General features: G+C 42.1%; 1 protein-coding gene across 7 annotated transcripts in view; it reads right to left on the reverse strand.

Moving 5' to 3' along the window:
• The window catches only part of caska (calcium/calmodulin-dependent serine protein kinase a), a 494230-nt gene that overhangs the window by 56980 nt on the left and 420438 nt on the right, over window positions 1–16812 (reverse strand). For all 7 annotated transcript variants that reach the window (XM_041210838.1, XM_041210837.1, XM_041210836.1 and 4 more), the window contains 3 exons: window positions 15419–15607; window positions 10727–10805; window positions 9591–9676 (listed from right to left, as the gene is read on the reverse strand). In XM_041210838.1, coding sequence (XP_041066772.1) covers window positions 9591–9676; window positions 10727–10805; window positions 15419–15607 — 354 coding nt within the window. The remainder of the gene's footprint in view (window positions 1–9590; window positions 9677–10726; window positions 10806–15418; window positions 15608–16812) is intronic.

A 16812-nucleotide genomic window follows, 5' to 3' on the forward strand; every position in this document is an offset into this window, starting at 1 on the left:
CCACATTTCTGTGAGTCTGGAGTCACATGTAGGCCAGACCAGGTAAGGGCAGTAGATTTCCTTCCATAAAGGACATTAGTGAACCAGATGGATTTTTACGACAATTGACAATGGTTTCGTGGTCATCATTAGACTTTTAATTCCAGATTTTTATTGAATTCAAATTCTACCATTTGCCGTCGTGAAATTTGAACCTGAGTCCTCAGGGCATTACCCTGGGTATCTACTCTGCCCAGACCCCTCACGATTTTGAGCATCCCTTTCAAATCTCCTCTCAACCTTCTCTTATCTATGGAGAACTATGCCAGCTTCTCCAATTTATCCACATAACTGAGTCCTTCATCCCCAGAATCATTCTTGTAAATACTTCCTGCATCCTCTCTAAAGCCATCACATCCTTCCTAAAGCGTGCTGTCCAGAGCTGGACCTAATACTTCAATTGAGGCCAAACCAGTGTTTTATAAAGGTTTATCATAACTTCCCAGCTTTTGTACTCTATGTCTCTTAAATGGGGAGGGTAAATAGCCAGAGACTGTAGTCCATATCAGTACCAACAACATAGGTAGAAAGAGGGATGAGGTCCTGCATGCAGATTTTAGGGCGCTAGGAAGAAGGCTTGCAAGAAGGACCTGAAAGGTAGTCATCTCTGGATCACTCCTGGTGCCATACATCAGTGGGTATAGAAATAGGGTGATAGAGCAGATGAATGGGTGGCTGGAGAGATGGTGTAGAACAAGCTCGTCCAACATACATCCCACAGGCTGAATGCAGCCCTTGAGGTTCCTCTATGTGGCCCCCGGAGCCAGTTTTCAAAATTTCAGCCAAACAGGTGAGTTTCAGTGGAAGATTCTGCATGGTGCTGCTGCTCCAATCACAGGCTGGTTCTCCCACATTTGCTGGGAGTAGCAAACTCTGGCGTTGGTGAGTGTGTTGAGGCTGCTGGATCAAGGGAAGCGAAGCAGCGGTGAGGCTGGAGCCCGTGGAGGCAAGCAATGATGGGACTGGAGCCTGCAGAGCCAGGTACATTAGGCCTGAGGAGAGCAAAGTTTTGATGGGCGGAGGTTGGGGAGTTAGAGTGTGTGGAAGAGAGTGAGTGTGCAGGAGAGAGTGAGTGTGTATGGGCGTGAGGGAATGAGAGTGTGTGTGTGTGTGTGTGTGTGTGTGTGTGTGTGTGTGTGTGTGTGTGTGTGTGTGTGTGTGTGTGTGTGTGTGTGTGTGTAGGAGTGAGTATGGGCGTGATGGAGTGACAGTGTGTGTGCAGGAGTGAGAGAGTGTGCCTGAGAGCATGTGTGTGGGAATGAGTGTGTGTGTTTGAGAGTGTGAGTGTGTGTGTGTGCGCGTCTGTGTGTGTGTGCGTGTGTGTGTGCATGTGTGCGTGTGTGTGTGCATGTGTATGTGAGAGTTTCTGAGTGTGGGAGTGAAAGCGAGTGACTGAGTGTGTGGGGGTGTGTGTACCTGTGTGCGTGTGTGTGTGTGTGTGTGTGTATGGGCGGGGACAGTGTGGAGAGTGAGTGACTGACTGTGTGTGCCTGTGTGGGGTAGTGAGAGAGAATGTGTGTGCGCGTATGGCTTGGGAAAATGCAAGAGACTGAGTGACTATGCGTGTGTGTGGGGTGGAGTGCAAGGGCCGGAGTGACCATGTGTGAGGGGGTTAGTGTGAGGGGCTGTGTGTGGGGGAGGGGTAGTGCAAGGGACTGAGAGCGTGTTTGTGTGTGTGTGTGTGTGTGTGTGTGTGTGTGTGGGGGGTGTGTGTGTGTCTGTGGGGTGTGTGTGTGTGTGTGTGTGTTGGGAGGGGGTAGTGAGAGTCTGCCTTCTGCCCAGTTTCAGGTTTCTCACTCATTCTCACCGCCACACACCAACAGATACACATGCACCCACTCACAGTGGATGAGGGGAAGTGAGTGAGCACCCAAAGACTGGGAGTGAGCTGGACACACACCCTGGCCCTCTCAAACACTGGTCATTTTTATTAATTACTCTTTTTTAACTTAACAATGTATTGCTATGACATTGTTGCACCTTTGCTCAGCAATTGTTTCTTTCTTTAAAACCTCAAATTTTTTTGGAAATTTAGTTTATTGTTGGGCCAAGCTTTAGTTCTCTGAAATTTGCTCATCAGCCCCTTGAGTGAGAAAAATATGCAAATGTGGCCCCTGAGCAAAAACGTTGGATAAGCCTGTCCTCAAGGGATGATTTGCTGGTGCTGTAGCAAATGTTTAAGCTAACTTGGTGGTACGGAATAGGGACCAGGATGTTGCATCAGAAACAATAAACAAGGCACACAAAGGATTGGGAGGAGATAGCACTGGTGTAAGAGATAGTGGAGTATTAGGTGGGGTCAGACTTAGAGGAAATACAGCAAGATGTAATTCAGATATACAGTGCATGTGTGTAAATGAATGGTGTTTGGTAAAGGAGGTTGATCAGCTATAACTGCAAATAGCCACAAGGGAATATCATGTTGTGGCAACAATGAAGACCTGGCTCAAAAAGGGGCAGAACTGAGTATTAAAGATTCTTGAAGACAAAATGATCAGGAAAGATAGGGAAGAAAAGGAGGCAGGTGGTGTGGCAGGGTTGAATAAGGAGAATATTACAGTGTTGGAGAGAGACCATTTGTTGGAGCAGTCAGTGACATTATCTATTTGGTTAGAATTAAGAGACAATAGAGGAGTCATTACTCTTCTGGGTGCAGTCCACGAACTAGTAAGAAAGATTTAGAGGAGCAAATCTGCAGGCAAATTACAGAGAAGTGCCAGACTATAGAGTAATAATAATGGGGAACTTTAATAATAGTAACATAAACTGGGATAGCTATAGTGTAAAGAGCAGAGGGGGTGAAGAATTTCTGAAGTGTACTCAGGAGAATTTTCTTGATCAGTACATTTCTGATCCAACAAGGAAGGGAATATTAAAGAGATGATCTGGGTACATTCCAGGCACATTCAAGGAAAATATAGGGCAACCGAAACTGGAGCTCCCTGGGTTTTTGAAAGAAATACAGAGCACATTGAAGCAGAAAAAGGGTCCGTACTGACAGATGTCAGGTTGATAGTACAAATGACAATCAGGCTGACTATAGAAAGTTTGGGGGCAGTGAAAAAGGGCAGCAATAAAGGGAAAAAAAAAAGGGCAGAATTTTCTGCCTGTTAGGCAGGTGGGCCAAACCCAATCTCTGGCAGGCAGGGAGTCAATCCCTGCTGGAGAAGCGGGCTCCGCTGCCATTTTACGTGGGTGGGCCAATTAAGGCCCGCCCAGCGTGACGTCCAGTGGGAAGCGCTATGCGCTTCCTGTGCGGGCAGGGGGATTCCCCAAAAGTGAGAATGCGATCTTTTGCGCATGCGCACGGAAGAGCGCACATCTCCCTGAGGCTAAGTGCTGCCTCAGGGAGATCACTGACACCTTTAAAAATATTAAAAATAGAAAAAAAAAATTCCTTAACATGTCCCCCTCATGTGACAATGTCACATGAGATGGGACATGTTCATAATGTACATAATAAGTTTATTAAACTTTTTTAAACCTTACATGAAACCTCATCCTGCCGGTGAATGAGGCTCCTGGCCTGCCTGCCAACCTTAAGGTTGGACGGGCAGGTCCTTTAATTGTATAACTGATCCTGTCAATGGCCTCAATTGGCGATTGACAGGTCGGTGGGCCTGCAGCTGACTTTGCTGCGGGTCTGCCTTCCTGAAAATTTAAATGGGGCGGGATGACGTCTGGGGTTCCGCCCGTTGTCATCCTGCGTCATTTTAAGCATCGGCGAGTGGGCCTTGCCCCCTGCTCACTGACGGCAAAATTCTGCCCAGAGTGCAAGACGAGACTGGCAACTAACACAAAGGGGAATCCAAAAATCTTTTACAGGGATATAAATAGTAAAAGGTTGGTTAGAGGAGGAGTGGGGCCAATATGGATTATGGCCAATTGTGGATTTACACATGGAGGCATGGCTGAGGTGCTAAATGAATACTTTGCATCTGCTTTTACCCATGAAGAAGATGGTGCCAAAATCACAGAGAGGAAGAGGTAATTGAGAGACTGGATGGGTAAAAATTGATAAAGAACAGCTATTAGAAAAGTTGACTGTACTTAACATTGATGTCACCAGGACCAGACTTCCAATTCTCCTTAGATATGGGGGTAGTGCCAGAGGGCTGGAGAAATGCAAATGTTACACCCTCATTCAAAAAACAGTATAAGGATAAACCCAGCAATTATAGTTCAGTCAGTTTAACCTTGTTGGTTGGAAAGCTTTTAGAAAAGATAATCTGGGACAAAATTATCAATCGCATGGACAAGGAGGCTTAATTAAGGATTTGTTAAAGGCAAATTGTGTTTAACTAATTCAACTGAATTTTTGATGAGGTGGCAGCGAGTAATGTGGTTAATGTGGTGTATATGGACCTTCAAAAGGCATTTGATAAAGTGCTTCATAATAGGTTTGTCAGCAAATTTGAGGCCCATGGAACAAAAGGGACAGTGGTGGCACAGATACAAAGTAGGCTGAGTGATAGGAAACAGAGAATTGTGGTAAACAGTTATTTCTTGGACTGGTAGAAAGTATAAAGTTGTGTTCCTCAGGGGTGAGTAGTAGGACTGACTGCTGTTTTTCTTGGGGCTGAACTTTCAGCTCGGCAAGCACAGATGGGGCCACTCGCTGAGGTGTGAAATGATGCTGGTGACATTGGGTGTGCATCCCGACGCCATGGCGCGTCATTCAGACTTTCAGTTTGCCAGGCGTGCAGCCGAGTAGGCTGCACGCCCACCGAACTATCAAAGGCCTATTAAAGCCATTGAACTGTCAATTAAAATAGTTAACGGAGCTGCCCATCCAACCTTAAGGTTGGCAGCAGGCAAAGAGCCCAGGCGGTCTTCACATATTTCATGGAACCTCATCCATGGACGGGATGAGGTTTCATGAATGATTTTAAATTTTTATTGAAATTAATGCACATGTCCCAGCTCATGTGACAGTTTTACATGAGAGGACATGTCAGAAAAATTTTCTTGCCATTTTATTAAACTTTTTGGACTTAAAACTAATCTCCCTGAGGCACCTCTGTACCTCAGGGGAATTTCTGCGCTCTTTCGCGTACATGCGCGAAAGAGCACACTCTCGACTCAGGCAACCCCCACACCGCCCACACAGGGAGCACTCAGCGCTTCTGGGTATGCATCATGCTGGGCGGGCCTTAATTGGCCCACCCATGTAAAATGGCGGCGTGGACCCGATCGGGGGCGCCGATCAGGTGTGCACCCACTCCGCCCAACTGACAGGCAGAAAATTCTGTCCTTGATCTATATTAATGACCTAGACTTAGGCGTCCAGAGCACAATTTCAAACTTTGCAGATGACACTAAACTTGCAGGCATTGTGAACTGTGAGGAGGATAGTGATAGACTTTAAGAGCACACAGGTAGGCTGCTGGAATTGGTGGACACATAGCAGATGAAATTTAATTCAGAGAAATGTAAAGTGATAAATTTTGGAAGAATGAGAAGAGACAAATAAACTAAAGGGTACAATTCTAAAGGGTGCAGGAACAGAAAGGCATGGGAGAATATGTGCACAAATCTTCTAAGGTGGCAAGGGAGGTGAAAAATATAGTTAAATAGGTATCCGCTTGAACTGTTAAATCCCTCCAGGGGTGAGGGAATTGTACTTTCTATCTGGGAAAAGGAATTTATTCCTTAGATTAATATAACCACAGCATGGCCCATGCAGAGTTTATCTGCATCTGTTCTATCCCATCAAACTGAAAAAGGTATTTTTATTGCATCCATATGAATTTTATTCTCTTTGCACATCACACATCCTTTTGGTCTAACTGAATAAAATTGACAATTTAGTATTACACTGAAGTGAATTATGGGCAGCTGTGCCATTGATCTCTACTCATGAAGAAATGGCTTGAGTTGAACCAATTTCATTTCACACAGGACTCTGACATACAGCAGACTGGTCTAAGTCAGACTCAAATGCAGGTCATAGGGGTGAAAGAATATTGTTTTGTCTCCTGGTACACGTATTTGCCAACACTGGAGATAGCTACTTACATAATCCTATTAACTGGGTAACTGGCAAAGTTCCCTGAAGGAGAAATTTTTGATGATTTTTAAAAGCCTACCTTGTAGAACAGAGGATTAGAGTTTAGTGAAACTATTAAGTCATTACTGTTTAACATCTGTAAAAGCAATTGTTGGCCAATCAAACATTATACTATTTAAAGCAAAGGGTGTACACAAAAATCACAGAGTTGGAGCACTGAAGCAAAGAAGACAATAAAAAAGAGACAGGGCAACCTTTGCCTAATTCTAAACAGGTCTACTTCCATAAACAGTGTAAGCAGAGTGGTTGGGATGGATACAAACCTAAAATGTGGAAGGCTGGGGCAAGTATAGGTTTGAGACTAAAGAGGGAGATTAAGATTAATAAAGCTGCTAGAGTAGAAGAAGGTTTAGCTGATAGTGCTGTAGGTCCACCGGACACTGACACATTCACTCCTGTTGGCAAGGTTGCTGTTGCCGCCCTACCTTGCATAAACAAACAGGCCCCACTGAAGAAAATGGGTCAGATTCATGGCAGCATCAGGTGGAGCCTGCTCCATGCTGGTATTCACTAGGAAGAGGAGAATCCAGCCATTTGTCTCTTTTCAACAACTCCAGCAATTCAGGGGGCAGAATTTTCTGCCTACTGTGCGGGCGGGCCCGAACCAATCTCCGGCGGGCGGGGAGCTGATCCCCGCCAGAGAAGTGGGCTCTGCCGCCATTTTAAGTGGGTGGGCCAATTAAGGTGGGAAGCACTATGCGCTTCCTGTGCGGGCGGGGGATTCCCCAAATCGCGCATGTGCGCGAAAGAGTGCACATCTTTCTGAGGCTAAGTGCTGCCTCAGGGAGATTGCTGACAGTTGTGAAAACATTAAAAATAGAAAAAAAAAATCCTTAACATCTCCCTCTTGTGACAATGTCAAATGAGATGGGACATGTTCATAAATTTCACTAAAACTTTATTAAATTTTTTAAATCCCTACATGAATCCTCATCCTGCCAGTGGATGAGGTTTCATGTTTTTTCTATTCCCCGCTGGGGCTCCTGGCCTGCCCGCCAACCTTAAGGTTGGACGGGCAGGTCCTTTAATTATTTTAATGATCTTGTCAATGGCCTCAATTGGCCACTGACAGGTCGGCGGGCCCGCAGCTGATTTTGCGTCGGTGAACAGGCCCCGCCCCCTGTTCGCCGACGGCAAAATTCAGCCCAGGGTTCCTGGTATCTATGAGCATTGTCTCTCTCTCTTATCCCTCGTGTTGATGATCCACTTATCTCTTCCTACAGTATCTGCTGGCTCTGAGTGACGCAGCATTGCCTCTTTGGTGACCACATTTAGAAAATACAATCCAGAAAACAGCCCTTATACTCTCTTATGGTCAATTGATGCTTGAGCAGAGATCCTCCACTTCCAGAAGGTTGGTTTTCTGACAGTTAGGGGAAATGTGCTGACGATGGATACACTGACATATGAGAGCTGACATATCATATTCCACACTGCACTGACATGTCTCTATCGCCAACTTAAACATTCCCATTGGCACCAAACACAAGAATGCAAGTCTACTTACTTACTTCCCACACATTAATTAAAGAGAAAACTTCTGCCTAGCTGCATCTCAAGACGGTACTGCCCTTGTACTGTCCAATTTGGATCCCAAATTGTTAACTCCCCAAAACATGTGAGCTATCTGGGATGTTGGTGAGGGCAAATTGGTAGGCATAACACCATCCTCAGAATCCTTGGATAATGCATTGGTTTGAAATAATGGGAATCATCACTGCACCCCTTGTAGTTGCATTAGCAATATTAAAATTACCCTTTCATGAAGCACAACAATGATTTTATGTAGGTGCCATGTTTTCTACACCAGGGCCAGGATTTCCCCCCGTCAAGGGCGAAGTTGAAAGGTAGGCGCACACAGGCACGCTGCCAATTGGGGACGTGGCACCATTTTATGTGGATGGGCCAATTAAGGCCTGCCCAGCGTGACGTCCGCTCAGAAGCGCTATGTGCTTCATGTGTGGGCCGGGGTGGGAATCCCAAAATCAAGAGTGCGCTCTTTTGCACATGCTCACGAAGGAGTGCACTCATCTCCCTGAGGCTAAGTGCAGCCTCAGGGAGATCGGCACTAAATGTAAAAAAGTTAAAAACAGAAAAATAAAATTTCTCTAACATGTCCCCTCATGTGATACTGTCACATGAGTTGGGAGATGTCCATAATTTTTACAAAATCTTTATTAAAATTTTTCAAAACCTACATGAAACCTCATCCCACCCGTGATGAGGTTTTTCTCATTCTCGCTGGGGCTCCTGGTCTGTCCGCCAACCTTAAGGTTGGATGGGCAGGTCCACTAATTACTTGAATTACTGTCAATGGTCTCGTCTACTGGAAAATTTAAATAGGGCGCGGTGACGTCAGGGGTTCCGCCTGATGTCACCACGTGTCATTTTACGTGTTGGCGAGCGGGCCACGCCCCCCGCTCACCTACGGGAAAATCCTGCCCCAGGAGGGGGAATGAAGTTCCTTATTCAAGATATGATTGGAAGCTTAATGAGGAGACAACCCTACAACCCTCAAATGTGAGCAGGGGAAGGGCAGCTTTTAGCTTCCCCTGTGATGGAATAAATGCAGTATGCAGATTTTAGAAGCTGGAACAATGTAATATTAATAAGGGTTTAGTTTTCTCTACAGTCAGAGGAAAGCTATGAAAGACTCAAAGCTGAGGCATCATCAGATGTGATTTGTGGTGGTAAAGGTTAGTGCCAGTTAGTTTCAGAGATTATTAGCTTTTGTAATGTAAGTTTATCTCATTCACAGAGTTAGAATGGCACACTTTGATATCTTCCACGATGTGAAGTACAATAGGAAATAGATTGAATTTCACAGACAACTGTTTTCTATTCAATAATATACTACAGGTTATATAATACAATTTGTTGGTTCATAATGCACCTTTCACTTAGTATGGTGTTGGTCAATCTGCCATTGGAAAGATTGGAGAGATATATATGGTGTTGCAGAAGCCAGTACACATAAGGGGTCTTACTGTTATGCTCTCTGGATCACACAATTGGGTTCATTTGTTGGACAGTAAAAGTATGTTCCTGCATGTGGGAGATATGGGGTCTTCTTAGGGTGAGGTGGGGAGGGTTTGTGCACAATGGAGGAAAAATTGGTTTTGCTAAACCAGAGAGAATACTTTGTTCAGACCTGAAATTTCTAACAATTGCATCCAAATGCGAATAAAGTTGCTTAAAATTCCCCCAATAATGTGTTAAACGCACATCAATAATACTCGTGCTCTATAAGGTGAATAAGGTCAAACTTGTATCAATGGATAATTTTATTTGTCTAACCAGCAGAAAGAGTAAACTCAACCAGTCTATTTTACGTGATTTATGTGTAGAGCTCAGAGGTGAAAGGACAACACTGCCCAGTCCTTACATCCCTAATATCCAGGCAAAATACAAATCCAACTCATTAAAAAATTTCAAACTTAATATTGGCCTTAAAAAAGCAAAGCTGCTCCTATATACTCACAAGCATCTTTTGAAGCTGCTCCACTGTCTGGTTAGCTACACTGATGCCATTTATTTCTCTGATTTCATCACCAACATGGAGTGTTCCTACAAGTTTAAAAAGAGTCAGGTAAGAACTTAAGTTTCTTAATTAGGCACAGGAAAATCTCATTTCCTTCTTCATAAATCAAACTCTTCCCTTTCCAGAAATGCATCTCATGAACACACACATAGGGCAGAATCTTCTGGCTGGCGTGCAGGTGGCAGAGCCCGCACGCCAGCACTTAAAATGTCGCACGCTGACGTCACACGAGCGTCCCGACATCAGCGTGCAGCATCACGATATTTCGGTCGGTGGGCGGGCTATGCAGCTGGACATTAATTAAAAGCCTCATTAAGGCCCTAACTTGCCAATCGTTGACAATTTTGAGGGGCCCGTGCGAACTTCGGCTCGGCGCACGGGCCCAATGGGCAGGCGGGTAGGTGATTTTTTTTTTTACAAACTTCATCCAGTGGCAGGATGAGGTTTGATGGAGGTTTTAAAAATGTTTAATAAAGTTTTTGTTTATTTCGTTAACATGTCCCATCTCGTGTGACATTTTCACATGAGGTGGACATGTTAATGAATTTTTTATTGTTCTATTTTTTATATTTGCCAGCCTTTCAGCAATCTCCCTGAAGCATTGCTTTGCCTCAGGGAGATGTGCGCTCTTTCGCACGCGTGCGCAAAAGAGCGCACTCTGACAGCTGTGGAATCCCTCCCCTCCGCACAGGAAGTGTATAGCGTAGGGCCTTAATTGGCCCGCCCACTTAAAATGGCAGCGGGGCCAGTTTTGGCGGCAATCAGCTGCCCGCCCGCCGCTGAGCCGGTGGGGCCCACCCGCCCATCGAGGGCAAAATTCTGCCCATAGTGTCTGTTTCAATAGTTTTCTTTAATAAGTTATTCCACTGTCCCACGTGTGAGAAAGTTTTCCCTGAGTTTTCTTTTTGACTCATACTTATTAATTCTTTGTAACACTGTCCCTTGGAAGCATAGGGCAAAACATTGATGAAAAAATTATAGACTGAACATTACCCCCAGAAATATGAATACAACTTTAATTTATTGGAACGGTAATGGCTAAATTTGTGGATGCATATAGACTTTCTAATACTTACCTTGTCTATGGATCATTCCTCCATGCATTATCCTTGCTACGATACAGTGGTTCAACTCATTCATTTTTAAAGTGATCCCCTAGGTAAAGGAATATGGAGAAAATTAACATGGCATAAGACATAATTAATTAGAAATATAACAGCTGTATACAAAACCGTTTCAAAGCTAAACATTTTAATATTTTGCCACATACAAACATTATGGGCAGAATTTTCTGCCTGTTGGGCGGGCGGGCGCGACCCAATCTCCAGCGGGCGGGGAGCCGATCCCCGCTGGAGAAGCGGGCCCTGCCGCCATTTTACATGGGTGGGCCAATTAAGGCCCGCCCAGCTTGACATCCAGCGGGAAGCACTATGCGCTTCCTGTGTGGGCGGGGTGGATTCCCCAAAAGCGAGAGTGCTGCCTCAGGGAGATCGTTTTCACTTTGAAAAAGATTAAAAATAGAAAGAAAAAATTCCCTAACATGCCCCCTCATGTGACAACGTCACATGAGATGGGACATGTTCATAATTTACACTATAACTTTATTAAACTTTTTAAAACCCTGCATGAAACCTCATCCCGCTAATGGATGAGGTTTCATGTTTTTTCTGTTTGCCGCCGGGACTCCTGGCCTGCCCGCCAACCTTAAGGTTGGACGGGCAGGTCCCTTAATTGTTTAAATGATCCTGTCAATGGTCTCAATTGGTCAATGACAGGTCGGCAGGCCTGCAGCTGATTTTGCTGCGTCCCCGCCTTCCTGAAAATTTAAATGGGGCAGGATGACATCAGGGGTTCCACCTGACGTCATCCCGCGTAATTTTACGCATCAGCGAGTGGGCCCCACCCCCTGCTCGCCGACGACAAAATTCTGCCCTATATCTGTGATGTATTCTAAGGAACATTCTATAGTTGGCAGAAACAGTACCCACGTTCTATGTATAGAGATATATCTCAAGGTAGAAATGGAGATAGATAGTGATAGAAAAAGATAGCTGATGATAATGAAGATTGATAATGGAACAAAGAAAGAATGAAAGAGTGAGGGAATGAGAGATGTGTCATGCTTGGTCAAGAGCTATATGGTTCAGTGATTAGCTACAATGAGATGTCTGGGTTGATTTGCCATGCGCCCTTACTTCCACCCTCTTTGTGGGAAGTACATAGTTTCTGCTTAGGGGTTCCCTAAAATGGCATAAAAGGAAATTGGGAGCTTGCTATCCATGGTAGAAACTTACATTCCATCACTGGAGTCAGACACTAAATATGATTGCATCTTTCAGGAATCAATATTCCTAAATTAGGGTCTGTCTTTCTTAACATAGAATATCCACTTTATGGTATCCTTTACAATTACAGTAGCAAACTGCAGACATATTTGTGCTACACTACACAAGATCCCATAAAAATAATTTGGAGGCAAACAGAGATTGGACCAATATTCAGAATTGAATTTATATTATGGGACTAAATATGTGTACAACGGAAGATGGATATTTTGTTGATGTTGTTTACATTTTCTATCTTCTCATGTTATAAAACTGAAAAAGCGTAAAAGATTTTACTATAATTTGCATAACGCTATATAACAGAATCTACTATTAAGGAAATCTTAACAATGCACTTAGAAAAGCATAGCATGAATTGAACAACTTAACATGGTTTTATGAAAGGGAATGGCAAATGTATTAGAGTTTTTTGAGGATCTAACTAGTAGGGTAGATATAAGGGAACAACAGATGTAGTATACTTGGATTCCTAGAAGGCATTTGATAAGGTGCCACACAAAAGATTAACACACAAGATAAGGACTCAAGGTTGGGAGAGGTATTAGCATGGATAGAGCATTGGTTAACAGACAGGAAGCAGAGAACAAGGAAAATAGGTAATTTTCAAGTTGGCAGGCTGTGACTAGAAGAGGGCTGCAAGGATCAGAGCTGAGACCTCAGCTATTTACAATCTATATTAATAACTTGGATGAAGAGACAGATTAATGTATCTAAGTTTGCTGATGATACAAAATGAGTGGGAATGCAAGCCCTGAGGAGGATATAAAGAGGCTACAAAGAGATATCGACAGGTTAAGAGGGTGGGCAACTTTGGAGGCAAAGTATAACGTGGGCAAGTGTGAGGTTATACACTTTGGTCATCAGACTAGAAAAGCAGAATGCTTTTTTTTTAAAAAGGCATGCAACTTATAAATGTTGATTTTCAGAGAGACTTGGATGTACTGGTACAAGGAATACCAGAGCTTAGCGTGCAGGTACGGCAAAGCAATTCGGAAAGCAAATGTATGTTGGTCTTTACTGTAAGGAGAGTGGAGTACAAAAGTAAGGAAGTCTTGCTACAATTGTAGGTGGCTTTGGTGAGACCACACCTGGAATACTGTGCATAATTTTGTTTCCCATCTTTAAAGAAGGGTATACTTGCATGGGAGAGATACAGCAAAGCTTTACAAAGTCCTTGCATTGAGAGGGTTGACCTATGGCTAGAGGCCAAGTAAATTGGGTCTATATTCTCTGGAGTTTAAAAGAATGAGAGGTGATCTCATTGGAACATTCAAGATTATGAAGGGGCTTGGCAGTGTAGATACTGAGACGTTGTTCACCCTGGCTGGGGAATCTAGGAAACAGTCTCAGGATCAGCAGCTGGTCATAAAGGGCTGAGATGGGGAGAAATTTCTTCATTCAGGGGTTGAGAGTCTTTGGAATTCTCTACCCCATAGGGATGTGAATGCACCATCATTGAATATATTTAAGGCTGAGATAGATGAACTTTTGGTCTCAGTGAATCCCACATGAGGAGCAGGTAGGAAAGTGGAGTTGGAGCCCAAGGTTAGCCATGATCATACTGAATGGTGGAGCAGGCTCGTCAGGCCGCTTGGTCTTCTCCTGCTATTTCTTATGTTCATATAATTATAAAGTAGTTGTATTTAATCATAAATATTTGGAAGAACTAACTTATAAAGCATAATTTATATTACAATTTTAATTATTGATTTGGAAGTGGTAAGAAGCATATTGCTCTGAAATATGAAAATGCAAAAATGTTTAATTAAACTCATTTAAACCAATGAGTTTATTTAGCATAGTAAAGAATAAAGATAAACAAAGTTTTGCAGGTGCATTACTTCATAATATATTATATAAATATCATGTTTGGAAGTAGTGTACAAGATAGCAAAAGCTTTTATATCATTCCAATAAACAACTTCCTTATAAGAGCTATACTAAATTCATTTGAACATTTTATATCAAAAATTTAGACAATAGAATCCATTCAAAAATAATCTCTAAAATCAGTTTCCTTTGAAGAATAACCTTTTTGATCTGAAACCTGGTCAAAGCAGTGTACTTCCTGACAAAAATCACTTCGAAATCCCAAAACCAATCTTGGAATTTACAAAGAGAGAGGGAAACTAAATTTAAATGATAACTTTCAGCTGAAAGGTCATTTATCATTATGGTCAGCTGAGCAGTAGTACTGGAGTTGAAAACTTCACTTGACCCACCTGGGCTTTTGAATACTGTGCTGACTTCAATGTTGCGGATCACTATGGACAGGAAGTTCCAGTTGGAAGTATTTCCTGTGTTAGACAAAAGGTCCTGTTGCAACCATTTTTCTATAGAGTTTTATTGTTCAGTTTTTAAAAAAAATATAGTCTTGCATAAAAACCCTAATTTGGTCATCCTAGGTATATAACTGTCTTGTAGCAGAAATTTCAAGTCTAGGTTTACATCACAAGGTGGCACTGGTGTCTTATTTTGTATAGTATTATATTTCATTTATAGGTGTAGTATACAGTGGTATTACAAATTATTATAATTATTTCACACATCTATATTCCAACGCATCTACTATGACTCCTTTCCACTTCAACCAGTTGGTGTATGAACAGAGGTAAACTGATATTCTTCCTTTCCATAACATTCTACTGTTCAGCAGTTCATTTGCAGTTACTGGTTACAAGTATTAGTCGTCAGGTTAATCATTTGCAAAACATCATAGCTGAACTGAATCCTGTCCACAGCCAAGATCCACACACATTTTTGCAGTGGAAACAGGAATCTTGGACAATTTTCACACTTGTGTAATCAAAAATATTTGGTGTTTCAAGTCAGCTATAAAATTGTGAAAATTTATCAATGATGTAATTCAAACAAATGCATTGTTGCAATTTAATGCTCTAAATATACTGTGTAGTAAAAACCAGTGGGCTTGGAAAAGGGTTAATTAATAACTTGATAAATAAAGGCAATGTGAACTCTTGCACAATATTATTCTTACCAAAATATAATTTCATTATATGCCTGAGTTAATGCCCACAACTAGGCAGTAGCAACAATGGGATTCTCACAGTGTTAAGAGTGGCTAATTTGTAAATTTGTGTTCTAAATCAACGTAAAAAATGCATTTGTCTAGACTGTTCACAGTCTAGTTAATCTACATTGATCTTTATTCATTTCTCTTTCAGATTTTTTATATTAAGAGGTAGCAGTTACTACTTCTACTGAAAAGAAGTTCATCATCATTTAAAGTGCCCATACAAGAGAACAAAGAAAAAATGACTAATTTAGTTGCTTATTTTTACTGCTGTGGTGTCTCATGTGAACTAAATTACAGTTGTAATGATTAGATACCTCTGCTAACGCATATAGACAAAAAATTTAGTAAAAGTAATTAGAAAACTAGAGAGTGGCATCCTATATTACCATAGGTTCATCTGTGTTTTTCTGGAACTGGACCAGCCGAACACGTGTTACATTTTCCATGTCCATGTCTCCGTTTGCACTTTCTGGTGAGTCACCGTTCAAATAAGGAGAAGTTGGTGGTGGTGTAACTCTCAGTGCTTCATCACTGTACACCTCATGTGCCACGACATCATGAGTCTGCAGCAAGGCCTGGTTGTTTAAAACAAGATAAAACTGGAAAATTAAATTGAATAAAGAAACAAAATCTTTTGTTAATCATGCTATTGTCCTTTTACCCTCTTCATTTCCCTCTTTTCTGTCCAATATTTTTCCCTCCTTAATGTAGAGTGCTTTGAATCAACTCCCTGCCCACAAGCAACACTGGAGAAGTACAGGTAGTTCTTCCTCAAATCTAATTTCTTTATTTTTAAGGCATAGAGAAATATTGACAATCGTAATAGCTCATTTATAGTAACAAATGAAAATTACATCTATTAAAAACTTTAATTCTTGTTTGCTGTTGAAATAATCTGAATCAGGAACTCAGAATTGCCTTTGGATCAATGAAGCCCCACCAGAAGTGATGATTCAGATTTGAGACAATTCAGTGCCACATAAGATCTGGCCAATATAAACAATCTTTGGAATTTTAATGCTGAGTCCCCAACATTGCAACAATATACACAGTCGCCATAAGAGTTTTGATTGTGATCTTGCTCTGTTTGCTGGCTGTATATAGTAATGAAGTTTTCAAACCTAAAACACTAGCTTTGTTACATCATAAGTTATTAAAAGCACATTATAACTATTCTCAATAAACTGTACTTTTAAATTTAGAAAACTACCAAATTACCAAAATGATTCTGGCTTGAATGCTCAGGCACTAACAAAATAGATGCTTGAGTATTGCTGAATAAAGAGGCATGTTGAAGCTTTTCATCTTGCACTCATCAGAACACTTAGCAAGAAAATCAATACAAGGGAAAACAACAATTTATACTTTTGGAGTAGAATGTGCTGCTTGGTTGGCAAGTGGACCCTGGTCAAGGCATTGCCATGAGGAATGAATCAGCGAATGGCTGTCACTTATTTCGTTTAGCTGAAACAGGTGCAAAGTGTGTACATTTTCTTTCTGTCTGCAAAGAACAGTACCCTGTATATTAACACATGTAGCTTCCAGTACAGACAAATGCACCAAACTGCGAGCCCGACTGACAATCTTAAATTGGTTGTCAACGTAATTCTTAGTACACTGAGGATTATTTACCAAAAGGTTGTCCAATTGCAGAATCACATCTAATGTTGGACATTGTGTTTTGAGTTTTACAAGCACAGGTTGGTTGGGTACGGTCTGTACCTTGCCCATTGTGAACAGTGGCTGCGCAAGTGGCTAAATTAGATGTGGACTTGTTTCC

The sequence above is a fragment of the Carcharodon carcharias genome, chromosome 18, assembly GCF_017639515.1.
Source record: "Carcharodon carcharias isolate sCarCar2 chromosome 18, sCarCar2.pri, whole genome shotgun sequence".
In the NCBI taxonomy this organism is placed as follows: Eukaryota; Metazoa; Chordata; class Chondrichthyes; order Lamniformes; family Lamnidae; genus Carcharodon; species Carcharodon carcharias.